The sequence below is a fragment of the Hipposideros armiger genome, unplaced genomic scaffold (genome assembly GCF_001890085.2).
Source record: "Hipposideros armiger isolate ML-2016 unplaced genomic scaffold, ASM189008v1 scaffold_31, whole genome shotgun sequence".
Taxonomy (NCBI): domain Eukaryota; kingdom Metazoa; phylum Chordata; class Mammalia; order Chiroptera; family Hipposideridae; genus Hipposideros; species Hipposideros armiger.
The window spans coordinates 831,835-852,040 of NW_017731381.1; the positions used below are offsets into that span (position 1 = coordinate 831,835).

The 20,206-nt window shown below is 54.7% G+C and overlaps 1 protein-coding gene across 1 annotated transcript; it reads right to left on the minus strand.

Annotated features, from left to right (window-relative positions):
• Positions 1-6,137: 6,137 nt before the first annotated feature.
• MAFB (MAF bZIP transcription factor B) lies at positions 6,138-9,441 on the minus strand. The gene has a single exon (XM_019637110.1). It carries the CDS (start codon positions 9,073-9,075, stop codon positions 8,104-8,106), a length of 972 nt encoding a protein of 323 aa, XP_019492655.1. The 5' UTR covers positions 9,076-9,441; the 3' UTR covers positions 6,138-8,103.
• Positions 9,442-20,206: the final 10,765 nt, after the last annotated feature.

The following is a 20,206-nucleotide window of genomic DNA, read 5'->3' on the forward strand; positions in this document are numbered from 1 at the left end:
TGAGTGCTTCCTATAAATATTTATGGGAGTCTGGGCCTCTATTAACCCCACCACTGCCACATTTCACTTGTTACATGGTGCTTGTGTGAATGAAGGTGAAGGCCAGTGTTCCATATACAATGCATGTATGTTTGTGCCTGTGAACATACAAGGATGTTCATGGTGGACTCATATGCATTTTGTGAGAATATAAATATATATATATATATTTATGTTTCAACGTGAGCATAAATCCATACAGGTATGTGCATAATTGTGCAAATTGTATGCAAACTGTGTAAATGTATGTGCATGAGCATTTGAACATTTGTGCACATGGGCATCATGGATACATGCATATGTGGATACATGTGCAATGTATGTGCTTGTGTGCATGCACAGGACTCTGAACAGTGCATATGTAGCAAATACATACATGTGGATTCTGCATTTGAACGTGTGTGCACAAACATGCTTGCCTCCATGTGTGTAAGCAATCAGTCACACATGTGTTTAGGCATGCACCTGCCCTCAGAGTATAAGCACATCTCTGTGCAGGTCCAAAGCTTCAAGAGCACACCAGAAGCAGCTTAGGTTAAGCTGTGGATAATTCCATCAAAATTGCCTCACCTAGAGGCTGCGTCTTCTATAAATGCTTGATCTGATAATTATGATACATTCACTGGAAAGTTCAATTGAGAACAGAAAGGTGAGAGGATTGCTTGATTAATTTACAAATATCATCAATGTCCCAAGACAACGATGCCCAAGTGGCCTCCCTCAAACACACACACACACACACACACACACACACACACACACGCACACACACGACACACCCATCTCTGTGTCTGGGCAGGGACCTTGTGGCTAGAGAGCATTGATTACACCCCACAAGAAAGGGGCTACCCTCTGCAAAGGGAATTAAAAAGGAAACTGCCCCCCAAAAGGGCTATTTCTCACCCCTCCATGCTTTCCTCTCTACCCCTCCTCCCTCTCCCAAGTATGTCAAATACGGGATGGTGGGCTTGTGGAATCTGGTGACAAAAAGACAACTCTTGGCATCAGATAGGTGGGCATTCATGTTCTGGGTCTTCTACTGGATGGCACTGGGCAAGAGATGACCACCCTGGGCGGGCTTTGTTTCTCCGCCTCCGACCTGCGTGGACAACAGCAGCCCACACTTTAGAGAGTCCAGTGAAATGTCACAGTGGGACTCACCTCATGATTTGGCCATGCCTCCCTTGCATGTACCACTCAGGCTCCTAGGTCACAAAGAAAGGCAGCGGCAGAGTCCTGCGTTGAAAAGAGCAGCGTTTCGCTGCCTACTCAGGACAGGCGGAGCTTTGTCCCCCAGACCAGGCCAGGCCCACGGCCTCTCCTCAGCAGGACACAGGTGCATGTACCCCTCAGTCAAGGCACTGAAAGTGACAGATCCATCCTCACCTTTCTGTTCTCAATCAAACTTTCCGGTGAATGTATCATAATTATCAGAGCAAGCGTTGATAGAAAACGCAGCCTCTAGGTGAGGCAATTTTGACAGAATTAACCACAGCTTAACTGGAGCTGTTTCTCATGAGCTATTAAAGCTTTGGACCTGCACAGAGATGTGCTTATACTCTGAGGACAGCCTCCCCTCCTGATTCTTGATAGAGTCACAGGCCAGGATCACAGCTGGCCTCGCCCTCCTCAGCTCTGAAATGGGCACCTTCTAGCTGCCTATGCCCTGTCCATTTACTAGAAGAAAAGCACAGGACTCCAAAAAGGAAAACACAACAATATAAAAATTGGATTTTTGTTCGGCTCCATTCCCACAGGAGCATCCTGGCTTCTTTCCGAAAGTGTCAGGCCTCATCCCACCACCTCTGTGGCTGTCCCTCCAGCCCAGGACATCATCCCTTTTTTATATAAATAACAAGGAATGTGTAATGAGCGGCCGCTGTCTCGCGTGGAAGTAACTTCACATGCAAAGAGCGCAGAGAGGCAGCTAAAACTGAGTTTTGCTTCGGAACAAATCCTTATTAATAATTTAGGTGGTTTTCCAAATTGGAGCGGCAACTTATATATTTAATTTGTTCCAAGTGAGAACAGTTAGCTCTGATGTTCTTATCTAAATGCATCTTTTAACATAATATGTGTAGGACAATGGAGGAGGGTAATAAGATATTAAGAAGACGTGCACAGCATGGAAAACGGGTGTAGAGCTTGGTGAAGGCGTGCAGGGCATGGAGAACTGTGCTCCCCAGCTGAAAGGGGTGCTCTCCATGGTCTGGACATCTGCTCCCAGGGGCAGGAACTGTAAAAAGGATGAAATTCCAGCAGCAGCAACAGCTGCCCTCTCCAACAGAAGTCTCATCCCCTGAGCCAGGTAAACGCCAACCTGGGAAGCCTCATGGTGGCTGCACCCAGGAACCGGGTATACCCTGGACACAGGACTCTCTCTCCCTTCATTGCAGGCTGGCACGTCTCCCGAGAGTACTGTGCTAGGCACGAGCTCAGAAGCAGTGCTTCTAACCAGGCTGACTTCTTTTAGGAGGGCTGCTGCTGGAAAAGACGCTGTCTACTGGAGGTGCCCTTTGAGGACTTTTATTTTGTTGGGGGGAGGAGGGGCAAAGCAAACCTCTAACCCTCCTTCCCTTACATAACAAATCCAAACACTACTATCTCTGGGATGAGAGGCCAGGCCACCAGACAGCAGGCTGTGGAGCAAAGGGTTATGCAAGAAACCAGTTCAGGGCTTTCTTTTCTAAAAACAGAAGGGTTCAGAAGCGGGTTTGCATCGGAAAGCCTGCAAGGGAACACGCTGAATGTCTAAACCCAGCTGTTTCTTGGAGTCTAGAGAGAAAGAACTTGAGGAGTAGGGACGGGTAGCTGAGGGAACGGGGTTTGCCTGGCATAGCAGAAGCTGTAGCCCTAGGTCACAAAAAAGAAGCCAAAGGACCATCCTGAGGAATCTGGTGTGGTTCCTGGCAGCTCCCACCAGGAGCCTGAGTTGAGGAGGCTATGGGACACACAGGGGTGGAGGGGGTGGGGGGCACCTCTGACAGATGCCGCAGAAATGCCCAGAGACACTGGGCTAAAGGAAGCCTGGCTGTGATGGGAAGAGGGATCTGGGTCCAGGGCCCAGCCCCAGTTTCCCCAGAGATCCCTTCACAGAGAGCAGACACTTGCCCCCTCTCCCATCAGTAGGGACCTTGCTCCGGGTCAGTCCCCCGCCAGCCCTGTCACTGGTGAAGGATGGAAGAGAAAGACCGGATAGCTGGAGCGTCAAAGCCAGAGCCAGGAGCAGCTGGCCCTGGCACGCGCCCTGCAGTGGCTCCAGGAACGCCAGACTCTCGTCTCCATCCCTTCACTCCTCCCCACATCTCCCAGACACCTCAGAGCCGCTCCCTTAACCTTCCCCTGCCAGGCACCGCCGGGATAAAAAGGCAGGAGAGAGGTAACGGTGGGAGAAAGGTTTCTGAAATGAAGCGTTTAGGAAGGAAGGGCTGAACGAAAAGGAAACAGCGACGGAAGGACGCGAGGAGACAAGAGGGAGCTGATAGTACCTCCAGCCCTCCCGCGCGGGCAAGGACCTCAGGCTCCCGGGAGCTGCTCCCAGCGCCGTCCCCGACCCGCCTCCCTGAGGGTGGCACGGCCAATCCAGGCTGCACGTCCTCCCGCACACCCGTGAGACCCGAGGGTCGCAGGAGGTGACCTTCTCTGCGAACCCGAGACCCGGGCCGCCCCAGCCAGGGACGGGGCCTGGAGCAGAGCCACAGGCGCGGGCCCTGCGTGCGCCCCTGCGTGCGTCCTGGTGTCTGTGTGTGTCTGTCTCGGAGTGCGTCCCCAAGTGCAGGCGCCAGCCTGTCTACGTGTGATCAGTGCTGGCCTGACAGACTCCCGCCGCAGGGGGATTTTCCCCGAGGTCGCGGAGGATCGCAAGGAGCCCGCGAGCCGCCGGGAGCAGCGGGAACCTACCGGGAGCGCGGGCTACAAGGCGCCTCCGGGGTGGGACGAGCCGGAAGGCCTCGGGACGCGGTTAGCTTTTCCTGAGATTGTGGGCGCTGGGTCTGTGAAGCTGAAAGCCCAGACGCGGCAGGGGCTTGCCTCCTGTCGGAGCCCACCCTGGAGGCTCCCGGGAGCTCGGCCTCCTCTCGAGCGCTGTCACTCCTACATCTGCCTGCGTGAGCACCGGGCCGGTTGGTGCTCAAATGGTGGGTCGGTGCAAGGATTCACAGTGCCTACGAGGGCATCAGTGTGGATGCGGGGGTGTGGGTGTCTGTGTATCTGTGTGTCAGTGTGTCACTAGGGCTGTTTTGTGGGGTTGTCAGCTTCTCAGAGGCACAACTGGTCACTCGGAACCGGCCTAAGCCACCCATGTCGTGGATGCAGCCTGATGCTGTGGGTCACTGGGCCGGGGTGTGAGCCTCTGTGCTCCAGGGAGGGAAAACCAACCTTTGGAGTTTGCAACCCTCCCCAGCACAGAGGAGTTCCTTGCACAGAGTCCAAGTGACTCTAGAGGTAGAGACTGCCAGCCCCCTTGACGTGATTCCAAAGGGAACCAAGCCCCCTCTGCATGGAGTATGGTCCTCAATCTTGGTCTCCTGAGCAGTGCAGCAGCAAGCTTTCTCCCAGTGCGCCCATCCCACCGAAACCTCTTTCGCCCCAAAGGGGAGACACTTATACATATGGATATATCCTTATCAAGTTCTGTGTGTGTGCACTGGCACATGCAGTTGCCCAACTAATCATACCCTTTGCTCCTTCATCTGCGCGCACACGGGCAGTTACTCCACAGCCACACTCGGCCTCCATCCTTCTCCCAGATGACAGCCAAAGCCTTCCCTGCCAGATACCTCTTTGGGTTGGTGAAATGAAGTTGGAATTTAATTCAAGCTGGCATCTCTGACTTCTCTCCTACTAAACAACACCAAATCACCGTGTAAATGTAAACCACTGGTATTATTTGCATCCTTTCTTTTTGACTTGTTCCCCTTGTCTTTGCAAAACCAGACCACCAGCCCCAGGTCTCCAGGGACCTAGGCCAGAATCTGTTCTCTGCCAGTTTGGCCTTGCCCTCCCCTTTCTTCGTCCAGGCTCTAGTTCCTGGCTGGGGTGCTGCAGCTTGGGTCTCCTGCACCTCTCCCTTTGGGCCTTGAAACTCTACATTAAGAACTCCAGGCCAGAGAACCGCAGGGCTGGAAGTCTGGACTCCCAGGCTGCAGATATTGGGTCCTAAGAGACTTAGAAGCCCCTCAGACCCAGCCATTGTCCCAGGAGCAGAGAACTATGTTGGATATTACTCCGACTATCAGAGGTGTCTGAGGCCCACCCCGAGTGATAGGTCAGGTTCTGAAGAGGAAAAGAGGGGTTGGGGACCACCTAGGCAGGCACCGTACTTCTAAGAGTCTGGAAAAGGAAAGGTTCTCAGGCCACCAGGCTACCGTTACAGCTGCTGCATGGTGTTCAAACACCTTCCTACCCCCAATCTGGGGAGTCACTGAAATCCATGCCGTGCTCTTCGGTGAGGCTGAGGGCTCCAGGACTGACTGGCAGGCCAGAGGGACACAGAGGGGCTTCCTGTCTGAAGAGCCTTATACCCCAAGACCTGGCTGGATTTTACCAGCTTCCACAAGCCCTGGGGGGAGGGGGAGTGGGCACTCTAGCTCTGGGCAGCTCAGGCTGCTCCCATGGAAAGGCACTGGGCAGGAAAAAGCTGAGAACCTTCAGCCCGGGCAAGGTAGCCCGAGTGGCAGGGCCAGCTGAGCGTGATTGCCAGAAAGATCCTGCTTCTCCATCAGGGTGGCAGCTCTCGGAGTCCTGGGCTCTGCCAACCTCTACCTCGGAGACAGCAGGCTAACAGGAGGGCAGCCCTGATGCCCAAGCCTGAACGTCTCATGAAAGTGGCTTGTGCCACCTTTCTACTCACAAACAGGCTCCTGACTGGGATCGAGGTCTGTACCTAGGGTGAGAAGCAGAAAACACGTTTGAAGCTCATGTACACACACACATTCACACATTCAAAGGAGAGAGTTGCTCAAGACTTGGTCTGTTTCTCCACTGGCCGGGGGGTGTTGAGAACACCCCTCAAACTGGTGCGGCTCTTGAAGAGACAAGAGAAGAAAGACAAAGTCGGGGCGAACGCGGAGTCCCTCTAAATAAACACCATTTCGTGGTTTTAATAAGCAAAATAGGAAACCATTTTAATAACCAAAAAACAGAAACCAGTCTGAATAAAACTACAATAGACTAGGTTTTAATATTTTCATATCATAAGCAGGGTTTGAAATTGATCCCTTATTTTACATGAAATAAAAACAATTTCTGTTGCAGCAAATTTGATTTCAACACAGTTGAATCCGTAAAAACCAAAGCTCGTTTCTGATGCAGGACGAATATCCACAATATTTAAAACTGCAAGCACCATGCGGTTCATACAATCTTGTTATTACTGTTAATTTATCAACTAATACAAACTCAAAAAATGCATCCGGCCAGCAGCGCCAGCAATTTCAAACGGGAACTAAAAAATACGCTTTCATTTTGGTATTTTTGTCAGTGCAACTTAAATCCTTTTACTGACCTGCAGGAAAAAAAAATGTAATGATAAAGAAAAACACCCAGCTCTTCCCTATAACTACTATACAACAACTGAAGGGGGAGAGGGGAACACCACCAATAACTGGCCTGATATCTCAAAATCAGGGAAAGAAACACACATAACGTGTTGGTCTAAAGAACGCACTTGAAAGTTGCAAAATTACTTGCCAATGTTTGGGTTTCCAGTACTTTCTGAGTGTGGCGGTTCGTTCAACCCAAGTTCGGGTCACCATTGGGCAGTATCCGAACTGGCGAAGCTGCTCGCCCTAAGGGGCACTGCGACCCCGGCAATTCGTGTGGGCTGGAAAGGTTGCCAAAGGATCCTGGGGGTGATTCTGTCTGCAATAAAAAGCAAACTAGATCTGTTTTCCTTTCCTTTCTTGTTACAGGTGTCAATTTAGCCACCAGACAAGGTGGGAGCAAGGACATTCTGGCCCTTGGAGGTCTGGAACTCCACAGCTGCCCTGCCTAGGTACTTGGGAGCTGGGTCCTCAGTCCTCTTTCTCTCAAAACCCACAAGGTTGAAAACTACAGCGGGAGGGGAGAAAACAGGCAACTTCCAAAGGTGCCCCAAGACAAATTGTTTTCTGAAGCAAAATGCTCAGAACTGTTTGTTTATTTGTTTGTTTGTTTTTACTTACAAAAAAGAAAAATGCCATAATAATAAACCCAAACAAAGACACTCTTGCTCGCTTCCACGTTCTCTAGACGGTTTGGCGGGCGGGTATTTACAAGCCGGCAGCCGGGGCTGAAACCGGCAAGCAGTCCCCGGAGTTTACTAACTGCGTTCCCTTCCCACTCAAAGAAACAGGGGTTATGATCCATGATCAACAACATGCTAAAGTTAAACAAGAAAATGGTACAAAATAGAAATTATTACCATACATGTCCAGCATGCAGGATTAATATTTTTAATGCAGATTTTCGTATTTTTTTTCTATATAATCGAGCAGGCAATAAAACTGATGAGATTTGCGCGCAGAACGTCCTAACTGAGGCCCGCGTCTCTGGGCTGAGAGCCAGTGTTCTCCGGACCCTGGACAGACAGGTCCGTCTGTCCTTCCTTCCTTCCTTCGCTCAGCCTCGCCTCACGCCTGCCAGGACGCCAGGGTCCCTCTCCTCTCCTCGCTGCTCTCTTCCTGGGCTGGACTGCGCTCCAGGCAGCGGCCCCGGCTTAACGCACAAAGTTCAGAAAGCCAGGAGTCTCTAGACGGCTTTGGCGAGTCCTCGGGACTATGCCTCGTCGCCCTCCAGCCTGGAGAAAAGTTGCTCCGGGACTGCCCACCCCCTCGTCTCTCTCTGGGTCTGCTCGAGTCTAGGAGGCGGCGCTGGCGCACGCCGCTCTTGCTTTAGCCAAGGTCCCCTGCCTGCCCGTGCGCCCTCCCGTCGCCCGCGTCCCGCGCGCCCTTCCTCCCTCTCCCTCAAGTCAAACAGGTCAAGGCTGGGGCTGTGGCAGGGACAGGGTCCAGGGGAGTCCGGGGCTGGGAACATGGGACGGGGAGTCCGGGCCGGGGCAAGGGCGGGGGCCGGACCCGCCACGACTCACAGAAAGAACTCAGGAGAGGAGGGGCTGTCGCTGGTGGAGCCCGCCTCCCTGAAGCCGGAGTTGGCGAGTTTCTCGCACTTGACCTTGTAGGCGTCTCTTTCGCGGGCCAGCCGGGACACCTCCTGCTTAAGCTGCTCCACCTGCTGAATGAGCTGTGTCTTCTCATTCTCCAGGTGGTGTTTCTGCTGGACACGTTTATACCTGCACGACTGGGCGTAGCCCCGGTTCTTCAGGGTTCGCCGCTTCTGCTTCAGGCGGATCACCTCATCCTTGGTGAAGCCCCGCAGGTGGCGGTTCAACTCGCGCACGGACATGGACACGAGCTGGTCGTCGGAGAAGCGGTCCTCCACGCTGCCGCTACCGCCAGCCGCCGTCGCTGCAGCCGCTGCGTGCGGCCCAGGCCCAGGGTGGCTGGTAGGCAGCTGCTGCGCGGGGCTGGCCGCGCTGGACGGCGGCGGCGAAGCTTGGTGATGGTGGTGATGGTGCGGGTGTGCGTGCGGACCCAGCTCTTCATGAGCCACGCCGGCTCCCGGGTACGCGTGGTGCGGGTGTGGGTGGTGGTGGTGATGGTGGTGGTGCGCGCCTCGGAAGCCGTCGAAGCCCTGCAACGGCTGTGGCACTGGGTGCGAGCCGATGAGCGCCTCCACCGCGTCCTCAGGCGTCAGGTTGAGCGCCTCTGGGTTCATCTGCTGGTAGTTGCTCGCCATCCAGTACAGGTCCTCCAGGTGGGTCTTCTGTTCGGTCGGGCTGAAGCTGGGCGACGAGGGTACCGAGCTACACGGCGTGCTGAGCGGTGTGGACGACACCGAGCCAGCTGGCTGCAGGCGTGTGCAGGGCCGGCCCGGGCGCTCCGCGCGCCCCAGCGGCTCCTTCTTCACGTCGAACTTGAGCAGGTCGAAGTCGTTGACATACTCCATGGCCAGCGGGCTGGTGGGCAGCTCGGGCCCCATGCTCAGCTCCGCGGCCATCGCTGACGCGAGGCGCAGCCGCCGCCGGGAAACTTTGCTGCCGGCCGGGGCGCGCCGAGCCGAGAGCGGGGGCGAAGAGCGGCGAGCCCGGGAGGCGGGGAGCCGAGGACGCAGCGGGCCGGGGCCGCTGGCCAAGCCTTTGTCTGGGGACGCGGCGGCGCGCTGGAGAGTCCCGAGGCTGCCTGCGTCGCCCCAGAGCTCGGGGCTGTGGCTGCGCCGGGGCCGGGCCGAGCCGGAGGGGTGGAGAAACGAGCGGGGCGCGCGGCTGTGCCGAGGGGAGGCGCCGGGCAAGCGCCCGCTGCTCGCTCTCGAGCTCTCTTGCTCTTGGGCTCTCGATCACAGCCGCTCGCAACCCGGCGGTGCAGCTGTGCTGGATCCGGCGCCGCTGCTGCCTTTTATCGCCTTCCTGATGTCACTGGCGCACGGGGGCCCAGGCGGCCCAGCGCGCTGGCCAATGGCTGCTCGGCCCCCGCGGCCAAGCGGCGCAGGGCGGGGCGCGCCTGACAGCTCCTCCGCCCCCCGCGTCAGCTGACTGGCGGCCTGAGCAGCCCGGGAGCAGCTGAGGCCTGGCGAAGGGCTGGAGCCCAGTGGGACTGCCGGCTCGGGCCCAGCCCCCCACACCCTCCAGGTCCCGGCCCCTGCCTGCTCGCCTCCGGTGCCAGTCCCCCCTCTAGGCCAGGCCGCCGCTTTCTTCCTTTCGCGCGCGCTCTTCTCCCTTTGCTCCCCCACCCCCAGGCCGTGTCACCCCCAAAGAGGCTCAGAATGTACGCCGGGACACCTCTCGAGCCCTTTGTTCCTAAGAGTCCCCCGCCCAGTGGGGGACGCTCCGTGCGCCGCGCGGCTGCGGGCTGTGTGTGTGCAGTGTATGCCTGTGTTTCTGCAGGGTTGCGTATATTTGTGTGTTAGGGAGTGAGGTGGGTTGGGGCTCCAAGAGTTGTGTTCAAATCCAACTCTGAGCCTCAGGGGACCCTCCTCGGGCCAAGCAGGCGGTTCCCCTCTTGGTGGGTGCGGAGGCTCAGCCCTGAGACAGGACTCCGCTGGCCCTGCCGCTCCCCGCGCTCACCCCACCCACAATGCCCAAGAAGAAGGGAGCGGGTTAAGAATCTGCCAAAAGGCGCTGAGTCCCTTTCCCCAATCAGACGCACGGAACCTTGAGTTCCCTGAGGCTTCGGGTTGAAGCCAGCCCAGAACGGTGCTCCGGGAGGCTCTCGGCTGCTGGGGAACCGGCCCTGTTATTGTTTGAACGTTTTGTAACGATTAAGCTGATCCCGGCCTCAGCCGGCCGCGGAGAGGCTCAAACAGGCATAAAGTGCGACCCCAAGTGGCCACTGTGCGCAAAGGCGCGCGGAACCGCGGGGCCCGCAGCTAGAAGACTTGGACGTCGCCTCGGACCCGGCTGGGTCTTCCTAACTGAGCCAACCCAAGTCAGCCCACAACGCAGGCTGAATGTGCAATGGAACCCAGGTCAGGTTTCCCTAGAACCATGCACAGGTCCTCCGTTCCGGTCCTCGGACTCAGCCTCGAGTTCTGCGTTGAGCACCCCATGAAACTCTGCACCCCAGCTCTTGGGGCGAAGCGGATCCCCCTTGGCAGCTCTCTTCGAGGGAAGATCATGGGTCGAGTTAGGCCGGTGGCTAAAAGCGGGAACTCCCCAGCAAGGGGCCCAGGGCTGTCCGGTGCGAAACCTCCCCAAAGCGCAGACGGGGAGCGGGTCCGGAGGGCACCGCACTAGGCATCCAGACAGGTCTCGGGCACTGCGCACCTTCCCTACTTGGATTCAGGTTGGCCTGAAACCAGAGGTTCTTCTCGCGACCCCGGCCGGGGCGCAGAAACCGGATAGATCGCAAATTCGCTGTACGCGGAGAACCGACCCGCCTCCCACGTTGCCTTGTGCGCTATTGCATTGGGCGCGCGCAGCGAAAGGCAGGAGAAGTGCGCACTGGGTGAGTGTGTCCCGGCCGCTGCCTGTGCAGGACCAGCACGACTACGCCGCGCGTAAGGGTCAGTCAGGTGGGCCTCACCAATGCGGGCGCAGCCAGACTTTTTTTTTTTGAGAAGGTATTATATTTGCCTCCAATTAATCTGAAAACTATTCTCTTGCGCCCTCGGTGAGGCTGGGGAGAATGTGGTCTTCGCTCGCCTATTTTAAACAAAATGAATAGATTTTAACTAAAACTTGGACTAAAAGGTTTGGCTCGTCATTTGTAATACTGAAAGAGCCCATCTTCAACCCTCTGCAAGAAGCGTGCTCTCCGCAGAAACGATTAGGCTGACTCCAGGGAGAGTCTGGGCCAAGCAGCTGCCCTGCCCCTGCCCAAAGCTGGGCGCAGGGGAGATGCAGCCTCCCTCTCCCTGTCGCGTTGGCACGCAGTGAGAGCACATTCGGACCGCGGCTCAGTGGGGAAACGTATCGAGGCCATGCTGGGTCGGCCGTCTGGGTCTGTGCAGACGACGGCTCCGGCTTGAGGGGGCCCGGGCTGCATAAACGCACTGGGCTCTCTCCGCTCCACTGAACGCCCTCCTTCCGTGCTATGGAGACCCGCGGCTCCGAGAGCACGCCTGACTCTGTGGACTTCTGCGTACGCACTGAGGCAGCCGGGCGGGTCTGTGCTTTCCCCGTGTCCCCTTGGGTCGGCCTGACCCCGACTATCGAGACCCGGACCCGAGTCTCAGGGGTGAGGCCCATCGAGGCCCTAGGGTTTCCTTCTGCCCCAGCTCTGCGGTTCCAAACCACCGGGTCTCCTGCAGGCGTCCTGCCGCCGTTTCAGGGTCTCTAGAACTCGGGCTTTGTCTGGGCAGGCGCGCTCTCCTTTGTCCCCGTGCCTTTCTTTCCGTTGCGGTCAGTTCCATGCCCTGGGCTCTGACTGAGGTATCTCTGTCCATCCCTAGGTCCACCTTCCCCCCAAAAAAACCTGTTTCTTTGTCGCTGTCCCAGACTAGACAGTCCCTTCTCTCCCCACACCACCTCCGACAACCTCAACCAAAAAATGTTGGAAACTAGTGACAAGAGACACCAGTTCGCTCCGGAGCGAAGGCCGCTGCAGGGTAGCAGACCTCACTTGGAGGCTGGGCCTCCCCCACGCGGCTCTACCACAGGGTGGAGGTATCCCAAACATTATGGACCCCGCTTGTGACAGCCACCGCCAGCCACCACCTCTCTGCGCTTGGGAGCTGTGGGGATCAGAGTGCCTGGCTCCCCGTCAATGAGTATACATCAGTATCCGGAGTCTGCACTCCATCCTTACAAGACAAGCGGGATGGGTGGGGGACGAAGGAAAGAGAAGAGAAGGGATGGTGGGAGAAGTGGAGAATCGAAGAGAGGCAAAGGCAAGGAGACCAAGAGACACAGGAGTGAGTGGTGCGTGCAGTTTCAAGCCTCTTTTGAAGGGAAGCCGAGGTGGACTGGCGGCGGCCAGAGCCCTTTATGGAAGTTTGTTGTCTCTAGCACCCAAAACTCCAATTTTAAGTTTTCATCCTAAAGCAACCACCTCTCCCTACCCACCCCAGGTTGGGCCAGAGGGGAGGCTCCTGGGCACACCACCTTGGCATTCTTCAGCTACAGATGGTGAGCCAGGAGGCTCAGCGGGGTCCGAGCCTCCGCGGAGGCATGGGGCACTCGGGGTAGGGGCGGATGAAGAAGTTATTCCTTCAGGCAGCACCGGGTCCCCGCCAGCCGCAGGGTTTGAGGTTCGCCGCGCCGCTTCCGCCCGCCGTAGCTCAGCCAACCAACTAACCGGAGAGGGGCCCCGCCGCGCGCTCTCCCGGGCGCCTCCAGCCCAGCGCAGCGCTCCGGCCGGCGCTTTCAGCCCCAAGGTGCCCGTACACCCGTCGTTTCCCGAGGGCTGCAGGTGTTGGGTGTGCGAGTGGGCGTCTCTGTGTGTGCAGGGGTGCGGTGGGAGGCGTGTGGAAAGGGTGTGTGTGTGTGTGTGTGTGTGTGTGTGTGTGTGTGTGTGTGTGTGTGTTGGGTGGGAACGCAGGGCACACGGAACTCTTCGAATCGCAGAACCCGCAACTCCCGGCCTCAGAGCTGAATGTATTCCAAAGCTGGATTACCCCGGGTGGCCAAACGGAGGCCAGGGGTCCCAAGAACCCCGGGGAGTCCTGCCAGAGAGGAGCCTGAGTCTGGGGATCCGCAGGAGCTTGCCTTCTGCATCTGCCTCACCAGATGTCGGATCACTTGTCACCTCCACAGAGCCCTAAGGTCTCTATCCCCTTTGGGGATGGGAGGGGGTGAGACACGGAAGGGGGTGGGGGTGGGGGAGGGTTTTTGTTGCTCCCACGCCCTCTGAGCTTCCCAAGGCCTGTGGGCTCCAAGAAGTGGCAGGAGATTTTTCTCCTTTCCTCTTCCACTTTCCCAAAGGCAGCTGTCACTTCCACTGTCCCCTGCCACACACAATGGCCATCAGATTCCAACCCAGTGCTTCCAAAAAGGTCTTCTTGGGCTTTTGGGTCCCGGTGGCCTTCAATGCCCAAAAGACTTAGGGGGTCCTAGAAGGGAGCCAGAGTTACCCAAATCTGCAGAGCCCTTTTCCGGCTCCCTCCCCTGGGGAATCGGGGGTCCCACCTTCCCCTCCCACACACACAGACACACTTGGGAGTGGGAATTTATTACTGAAACTATTCCACCTGCTGTTTGCTTTGTTTTAATGTGAATACTAGAAAATTGTATTTACATGTTGGTTTACATCCTATTGGACAAGTACTATGTTAGACAACCACTGGACAGTGCTGCCTCCACTACAGTTGGGATATTTTATAATAATAGTCACTCCCATATGTATGGAGATTGGCAAAGCCTTTGTCATTCGCTTTTCCCTTAAAATTCTCACAACTCTAACAGGTAGCAACTATTATTATCCTTGTTTTACAGAGATAAGCAGGCAAGGCAGGTAGGTAGGTAAACACAGATATATAGCAATACTCTCAGAGTTTTATCAACGCATCACGAGTGCCCTTTTACACAAACAAGGAGGCTCCGAGAGGTTAAGTGATTTCTTTAGTTACACACTGGCTGGCGATGAGCTGGAGCCTCTACCCCCAAGCCCAGTACTATGAATGCTATGAAGCATGTGGTCTCTATCTCGACTGGGCAGTGTCTGGGGACCCAGGTGTCAGCACAGTTCTCCAGCTGCTCTCTGGGTCAGGATTTCCAACTCTCCACAGACTTAGTGGTTCCGGTCAGGTCACGGCTGAGCCTCCACCGAGTGCCAAGTGTCTGATGAGGGCTCAATTATAAGGGCAGTGATTAATGTGCCTTCTTGTTGATGGCAGTCAAACATCCTGGGCCCCTCCCTCTCGTCCACTTCCCTGACTGCGTGTGGCGGGAGGGTGACAGAGAAACCAAGGCAGGATACAAGCCAAAGGAGAGCAAGTTTGCCAAGTCCTCTCATCCTGTCCTTCACCCTTGGCCTCAGCCTGACCTCTAAACTTGGCCTTGATCTTTGGTCCTGGCCCCTGGCCTGAGTTTGCCCTTCAGCCCCCATTCATCTAGCTCTTAAATATCGGAGGAGGGGAGGGCAGGGGCAGGCAGGATGGCTCAATGCTGAAGAGAAGTTCACCGCCACCCAAAGCCAGTGAGGGATGACCAGCAGGCTCCCCTCCCACCATGACCTCCCCAGGACTCTAAAACTCTATCAGTGCTCCCCAGGGCTGAGGCCCTCACTTCCCTCAGCCCAGTCACCACCTGTCTATCTCTCACCTGCAGGGTCTCAGTTTCTCCATCCATTGCCTTCACCCTCATCCAAGCCACCCTCATTTTTTGCTTTTGATGACTTCAGAGGCCTCCGTTCGGCCTCTCTTCTTCTCCACAGGGCAGTGAAGCCAGTGTTGATGTTCTATGAATCTTATCATTCTACCTTCATCCCCTGCCCCCCTGCTTAACTACGGATTCCTTGGATACTTAGATAAAGGACCGGAGTCCTGAGTAGGACTCTCCCTCCACATCTCTCATTGCATTGGCCTGGCGATGCCCGCAAACACTGCCCTCTGCTAAGTTTTCCCACAGCCAAGCCGTGTTCTTCCGAAAGGATTTATGCACGCCACCCCACCCCCCGCCTAGAATGAGTCAGTCTCTTGGTTCTAGAGGACTTACACAGAGGAGGTGGTCGTGGAACTTCCCAGGCCCAGAGGGACTTGGGATGTACCTGGGGATAAAGGTGGGGAGAAGACCCCTGGAGCCAGGGCAAGGTCCTGGTCACTCTAGGGACATCACATACACTGGAGTCACATGGCAGGGCTGGCAACCACTATCCCTTCCTGCTCCAAGCTGGCTCAGAGTAGACCTCAGGTTTGGGAATGCTTAGGAGATAACACAGGGAGGTCAAGGAAGTGCTTTGGTCAGCTAGTCCAAATGTTCTCCATTTAAAAAAAAAATGTGTGACAAATACAGCTCCTTGAGCCACAGTCTGACTTGATAAGTCTAAGCAGAACCCAATAATTTGCATTGTAGTAAGTTTCCCCCAGGTAATTCTGATGTCTGGGATCCAAAAACACACGCTGTGAAACTAGATGGAACTTGACCATGAGCTCCTGGAGGAAGACACTGTGATGGAGTTGTCCCTGCATCCCTAGCAACCAGTGAGATTCCCTTACCAGGAGGAACTCGATTACAGTAGTGGAAGAACGAATGAATGAATGAATGAAGTTAACAACTAGGCAAACACTGATGTTTCCTTGCAAGATAATGTGTCTCAGAACCCTCAGGCCTTTCCCGCAAGCCCTCCAGCCCTCTCCTCTCTCTTAGTTAAATCATTCCTAAACCAATCCTTATTCCTTCCTCCTCAGACCGAGGACCAGCTCAGAGGAACTCAGGGTGATCGGGGTGATCCTGTCGCACTGACCTCCCTCCTCTCTTTCCTCCTCCTTTATCTGGATGCTCTTCAGGGGCCCCGAGATCCAGCTTCCCACCACACGCTCATCACAGCTTCTGGTAAGCTTCTGGGTACAGGGAAAGTGGGTGGCACTATCCCACTGCTGGGACCTGCTGCCTGGGGCTGATAGAGGAGACAGTGCTGTTTGGCTGTTGTGCCCAAGCCCAAGCTCATTTCAGCCAGGAGCTGCTGTGGTCACTCAATCTCTTTCTTCCCTTTCTCCTGTTAAAAATGAATTATACAGGTCTACTTTCTCATTGTAAAAAATGCAACAATATAGTTTTAACATCTATGTCTAGAGCTACAGCTTGCTTTTTGTTTTTACTCAGCAACTTCTGTGTCAGTATGTCCCCACCTACTTTTTTTTTTTTTAACTAATGCATGGCAATTCATCCAATGGATGCTCTGTAGTTTTTTATCCAGTCTTGTATTTATGGACATTCAAGCTATTCCCAATCTTTCATTATTGCAAACAATGCTGCAACGAATAGCTTTTTACACGCTCTTCTTTTTTTTTTTTTTTGCATGTGTGCAAGTATTTCTCTAGACCAGATAGCAAGAAATGAAATCGCTAGATTGAAAGATGAACACCATTTGTAATGTTCATACTGTCAAATTAGTCTCTAAGAAGATTGTCCCTATTTAATTTCCCATCAGAAATGTACAAAAGGAGCCTGTTTCGCCACAGCCACACAGTGGATTTTATCAAGGTTTCTTGTTTTTGTATCAATGCTATTTATGTCTAATCTATGACCCGTACTGGGAGAGGAAGGTACAGAGACGGGCATGGCTTCTGTCCTCCCATCCAGGGAATTCCAAACCTTCCCACTGCAGACAGAGAGGTGGTGTGACTGATGCATCCCCAGCAAACGAGCCCTCGGTTCCATTGGGGTGGGAGAAGGGAGGAGTTGGCGGCTAAGGCTGCCAATCGGAGGTGACACTTAACTAAGGCTTTGAAGACTGAGCAGAAATTTATCAAACAGAGAAGTACACGGAGACCTGGCAGTAGGCCCAGCCCAAACAAAGGCACAGAACAGAGGCACCGTCCCAGGCTCTCGGGGAGCTATTTCAGAGAGGCTGGAGATAGAGCTTTAGGCTTCGGCAGGAGCCAACACTTGAAGGGCCTTAGGTGTCAGGCCAACGAGTCAAGACCCCTGTCTTGAGAGCTACAAGATCATCTCCATGTGGGCAGGTATCTTTTTTGATTCACTGTCCGGCACATAGTAGGTGCTTAGTAAATATCCGTAGAAATGAAAAGGAGCACCCGAAAGGTATTTAAGCAACATGCTTAGCCCTCTTTCACCTTTCACAGAGACAAGACGCTCTCAGTGCTAGGGACTGTGAGCCTGACTCTATTCTGGAAGCTGGAGATCCGAGACGGACAAGCCGGGCTCAGGAATCCGTTCCTGGGTCTCAGCCCTCCACCCCGGCTTCGTGCCAGGTCCCTTTCACCTCTGCCCGTTAGAGATTGCTTTTGGTTTCTGTTGACAACCCCTGTTTCTGTGTTTGGAGCGGCTGTTCAGTGCCATTTCCTGATTTAATATCAGAGCAGCACAGAGCAAGGATGCACAGTTAGCAGTTTTTGCTCCAAGTATTTTTCAAGTTCCCTTTTGATGTAAGGGTTGGGTTTGCAGCTTCCCTGATCCTGCCGAGCAGGGAGGGGGAGATGGAGGGAGAAGCTGGAGGTGGGAGGAGAGGAGAGGACCCAGGGAAGAGTCACCCAGTCCAGCTGAGCTGAGGGGCTCCGAGCTCCTTTCTAGAAAGGGAGTGGCAGCGGGCTCAGCAGAAATGGAAGCAGGCCCAAGGGTCTGCTGGCAGGTGCGGCCTCTAGGACGCAAAGCTGCTGTCACCCTTCTGTGTGGGCGTAGATTTACACGCCTGTCTATGTATATATGTCTGTCATAAAAGCAAAGGACTAGAAAGCTTAACTAAGCTAGCGTGATGCAATTCAAAATACCAGAAAATGAAAGCAAAATTGGTTCAAAGAAAAACTGAAGACAGATACAAGCCCCTGTGGCACTCAGGTATGTTGACTGAGCGTCTATGATGCACGAGGCCTTCTGCAGGGCCAAGTACTGGGAACAGGCTGAGAAGCTCACCTTCTTGTGATGGAAACAGATTTTTTTTTTTTGCACTACACTAAGGCCAATGAAGTGATGGAGGCATGCACGGGGGCTGTGGACACACACACACCCACACACCCACACACCCACACACCCACACACCCACACCCAAACACACACACACACACACACACACACAAGCACGTGTGCGCACACACTTGAAGACAGGACATGAGGAGTCTTTGAAGGTGCTGACACCCCACCGATAGGCACTCGTGTGACCTGCTGCTGGGTCTCATTTCTATTTCCACTGCCACCGCCTCTGGGACTGTTCTCCTGACCCTCTGTCATTTTCGGTCTTCTGAGAAGCAAACATCGTAATGAGATTAGACATGCAAGAGGTTTACTGGGGAAACACCTGTGAAGGATAAAGGAGGAGGGAACAAGGGGAAGCAGGGAGAGCCTTCAGGCCATGACGCAGGCCTAACATCTATAAGAGGAGAGGCGGAAGGAAGGCGCGTGGGAGGGAGGGCTCTCAGACTACAGCGCTGTCCTGGGACAGTTTCAGTCAGGCTCACGGGGCCTCCCTGGGCCCCTGTTGGGAGCCCCACACTTTGTAGGAATAAGCCAGCACTAGCAACACCCTCCCGCCCCTATGCTCAGTCACTGTCTGAGAGCAACTGGGAGGAAATGTAGCCTCAGATGGAGCACACTGGGGGAGTTAGAGGGGTGGCAGCTACGACTGGAGGTCCATGCTGCTCCTGGCAGCAATTTCTCTTGAAGGAGACTTAAGCAGTGCATCTCCACGGCCACCACCACCTTTCTTCTTCCACCCCATCATGAAAGACTTCCCCAGGTCGTGAAATGAAGCCGCAGCAAGCACCTGACTGTTTGCGACATGCGAGGACCGTGCCTCGTTTCGTTTGCATCGTCTCACTGAGTCCTCCAATATAATATTAGGAGATACGAACCCTTATCATCACCCCCATTTTATAGACAACGAGGCTGAGGCTCAAGCAATAGTTAAGTCACTTGCCAGAGGCCACAGTGAGCACGTGGTAGACAGAGGATGTAAAGCCTGTTTGGCTCTACCCACTGCACTAGGCTGTTTGGGGCAGGAGGGGGCTTGGAAAGGGTCGTTTCTCTCTTCACACCCATCTCTCCTGCTGCTGGTCCCTGCAATTAACAGCACAGCCCCCACAAAGACCCTTCAGGTCTCAGCTGGGCCGATGCCAGCCCATTCCAGGCTGGCTTTGGGGTGCCAAGAGCCTGCCAGTCAGGGCCAAACTGTGGGCTCGCCTGAAGTAGACAGTATTCAGCAGCCTCGCAACTGTCTTTTTCTCAGGCATCACCGACTCCAGGAAGCCCCCCCAGCCGGTCCATGTTTTCATAGCACCCCATACTGACCTCCACCAGTATTTATTACACTGTGCTCACTAAACTGGGCCCCTCCAAGACCAAAACCAGTTCTGAATCGTGTTGGGGTCCCTAGCACCCAGCTCATGGAGTCTGGCACTGAAAGGGTGGCAATAAATAGAAGGGATACCTAAACAAATGGAGACTGGTCCCCGGTGTCAGGAAGATACCCTTGGAGGGCTGGGGACCCCTTGTGAAAACCATAGCTTTGGCCTTCAGAAGTGCAGCCTGCACTCCCCAGCCTGGCCACCAGGGGCCTCATCAACCCCCAGGGAGTGTTAACACCAGGCTTCCCGCATCTCTGAACCAATCAATGCCTCTCACCTCCACCCCAACATCTCTGAGGGGGCCAGGCCCTGGCTTGCCAAGGCCTCAGCATCTGCTCAGCTGCCACTGGCCCAGTGGGTAGCCCCCAGCCAAGGAGGAGAGTTATTTTTATTTATTTCTTCTTAATCATGAACTTAATTTAGCTGCTAATCAGGTTACCATGGTGATTTACACTGGATTTATAGCAGTTTCCTAAAGCGCCTTTTTTCACATTCTTTGGGTAAATGAATAAAATTTGGGTGATGAGCAAAGTGCATAAATATTGGGCGTCCCAGAAAAAGGTCAGCTGTTTCCGTTGTGCATTTGCCTTTGACCCTGCCTAATGCGCGTAAGAAAGATCCGTGACTCTGGACAGACCCCCGGGTTCCCTCCTTTTGCCCTCCCTTTGAAGCCGTCAGTGGACCCCTCCCTATTGCCAACTATGCCAAGTCTGGGATTTCTGCGCTGCTTCCAAGG

What these genes read in the sequence shown, in the direction of transcription:
- MAFB (XM_019637110.1), bottom strand. Translation starts at nt 9,075, where the DNA reads ATGGCCGCGGAGCTGAGCATGGGGCCCGAGCTGCCCACCAGCCCGCTG.